Source organism: Propithecus coquereli, unplaced genomic scaffold (assembly GCF_000956105.1).
Source record: "Propithecus coquereli isolate 6110/MARCELLA unplaced genomic scaffold, Pcoq_1.0 Scaffold83, whole genome shotgun sequence".
In the NCBI taxonomy this organism is placed as follows: Eukaryota; Metazoa; Chordata; class Mammalia; order Primates; family Indriidae; genus Propithecus; species Propithecus coquereli.
The window spans coordinates 1002089-1004369 of record NW_012154507.1 but is presented as its reverse complement, the minus strand read 5'-3'; the positions used below and the strand labels follow the sequence as shown (position 1 = coordinate 1004369).

Sequence of the window (2281 nt, the reverse complement as noted above, 5' to 3'; positions counted from 1 at the left end):
GGGCTGGTTTTCTTTTGAAGCTAACACACTTTGATAGAATTTTGAAAAAATATTTTGAGCTATGGTATCCTCATTGGCATATGTGTATAGCTCCTATATCCCCAAGCAATGCTTAATTTAGGCATTCTATGTAGATATATAAATACCAAGAGCTTTTGACAAAAGTCCCTTTCTTTACTGTATAATCAACTTTGTATATCTAAGACTCTTGGGAAATGATGGAAATGAGGGTGAGTAACTACATAGCTGGAGAGAAACAAGTGTCTCTCTAATTGACTAGTTGATTTAACACATACATCAATTAATTCAGCAAACATTTAATGATCAACTCTGTGCCAGATGTCATGCTAGAAAGTGGAGATACCACAGGGAGAAGACATGGTCCATGTTTCATGTAGCTCACAGTCCAGTGAGTTTATAGAAGGGGGTTTTGTGAAGTTGGATTTTAAATCACAGAGCAAAGTGATGAAGATGTGCTTTGGCTCCACTATGTTCAGGGCTGGGAGTTGCCCTTCCCACTTTATTTTAAGCCTTCTGGATCGACCATAAAATGTGGGGACACCATGAATAGGTTGGATTCATTCATCCTCTCAAGGATCATACTTTTTCAAGAATGCTAGCTGGGCAGTTTATGTATTTCTTTGGTGGAGATATGCTTCTTACCTACCACAGAAAAAATAAGAAGAGTGTTCACAAAGAACTGGGAGTAGATATGCCCAAGGACAAACTAATAGCCTTCCGTCCTTGGGAGAAACATGAGTGTTTATCTCCGGACATTTCAGGCTTTTTCTCTTCTTGGTGACTGGTGAATGCACTGAATGTAAAATTTAGGTGGTATTTTCCTCTATTATTTTTTCTTTTTGGAAGTTTCCCAGAGAAGGCTTAAAAGGGTGTTTTTGCTTTGCTTTGTTTTAAAGTTTCACTAAATTCTCAGAAGTTTCTGGAATGCTTAAAAATTGCTTTAAAAATCCAAAAATTTTTAGATTATGATAAGTGTGGAGCTGAATTTTACACAGAAGTAGTTCTTAAAAATTGCCTGAAAATCTAATGTTTGTAAATAAAATAACTTTTGGACTGAACATTTCTAAGATTTCTTTTAAGTGTAAAGAGCTCTAAAATCTACATGATAATTTAAGAAGTCTTAATTTGAACTTTAATTCACAAGAGTCTTCCATACTTGGCATCTCATCTCTATCCTGCAGCTCTCTCTTATGGCTAACTCACAAGAAAGTGACCTCAGTAATCTTGGTGTCTAATGTAGCATTACTATGACTTTTCTTTAAAAACTCACTTTTATTTGTATCAAATCTACCCTGTCATCTATTTGTTTTATATAATCTAATTTGCTTTGTAAAAATGTGGTATGGTTGCAACTCTCAAAGATGTACCCCAATGGACCACACTTTGGTGTTCATGCAGTCCCATTTTGCACTGACTGCAATCTGGCCTATGACTTGCATTAACCAATAGAATGTAGTGGAAGTGATGCAGAGCCAGTTCTAAGACTAGCCTTTAAGAGGACTGGAAGCTTCTGTTTCCTCCTATTGGGACATTTGTTTTTGGGAGTCCTGGGCTGATATGAAAGAAAATTCACTACTCTGCTGCAGAGATCATATGAAGAGGCTCTGAGACTATATGGAGAGGCGGCAAGGTCCAGCCATCTCAGTGTCCTAATCAAGCCTCCAGGTGACTCCAGTCCTACCTGCTATCTTATTTCAACTGCATGAAAGATTTCAAAAGGGACCATCGGAAGAACAACCTATCTGAGCCCAGCAACCCAATAGAAAAGTGAGACAATAAAATGGCTGTTGTTTAAGCCCCTAAATTTTGAGGCAGTTAGTTAGGCAGCAATAGTTAAGAGCATATATGACAAAGTTGTTAACCATAAGACTCCAGATGATATCATTTCTTTTTGCCAAAGTGAATTGCTTTCCTCAAAATAATTCATATATTAGCTTGAAGGATTTTGACATAAAGCAAACTTTCAATACACTCAGTATCTAGGGTAGTGAATAGTCTTCTTATAATAGCATTATTATTCTTGATCAAAAAACTCATCAAAAACTGGGATTCTTTCTGTTCTTGTTCTCACCAGTGCTCGTGGTTTCTTCTCATCTTTCCCCAACTCATCTGAGTCAGAGCTAGAACTGTCCCAAAGAAGCTGTCCCTGGGCCTCTTGTGCACGGAGCCATGTTTCCATTTTGCCAATTTTCCGGGGACAGTAGTCATTCATTGCATGATGTTCTAAAACTTCTGCATTCTGTGAATTTCCTATAAAAAA

At 37.3% G+C, this 2281-nt stretch overlaps 1 protein-coding gene across 3 annotated transcripts in view; it reads right to left on the bottom strand.

The window, feature by feature from the left end:
• Positions 1-1922: 1922 nt before the first annotated feature.
• LOC105825870 (chromosome unknown open reading frame, human C14orf105) overlaps positions 1923-2281 on the bottom strand; it is a 36977-nt gene continuing 36618 nt past the window's right edge. For all 3 annotated transcript variants that reach the window (XM_012663772.1, XM_012663774.1, XM_012663770.1), the window contains exon 6: positions 1923-2271. In XM_012663772.1, coding sequence (XP_012519226.1) covers positions 2036-2271 — 236 coding nt within the window. In that variant the 3' untranslated portion in view covers positions 1923-2035. The remainder of the gene's footprint in view (positions 2272-2281) is intronic.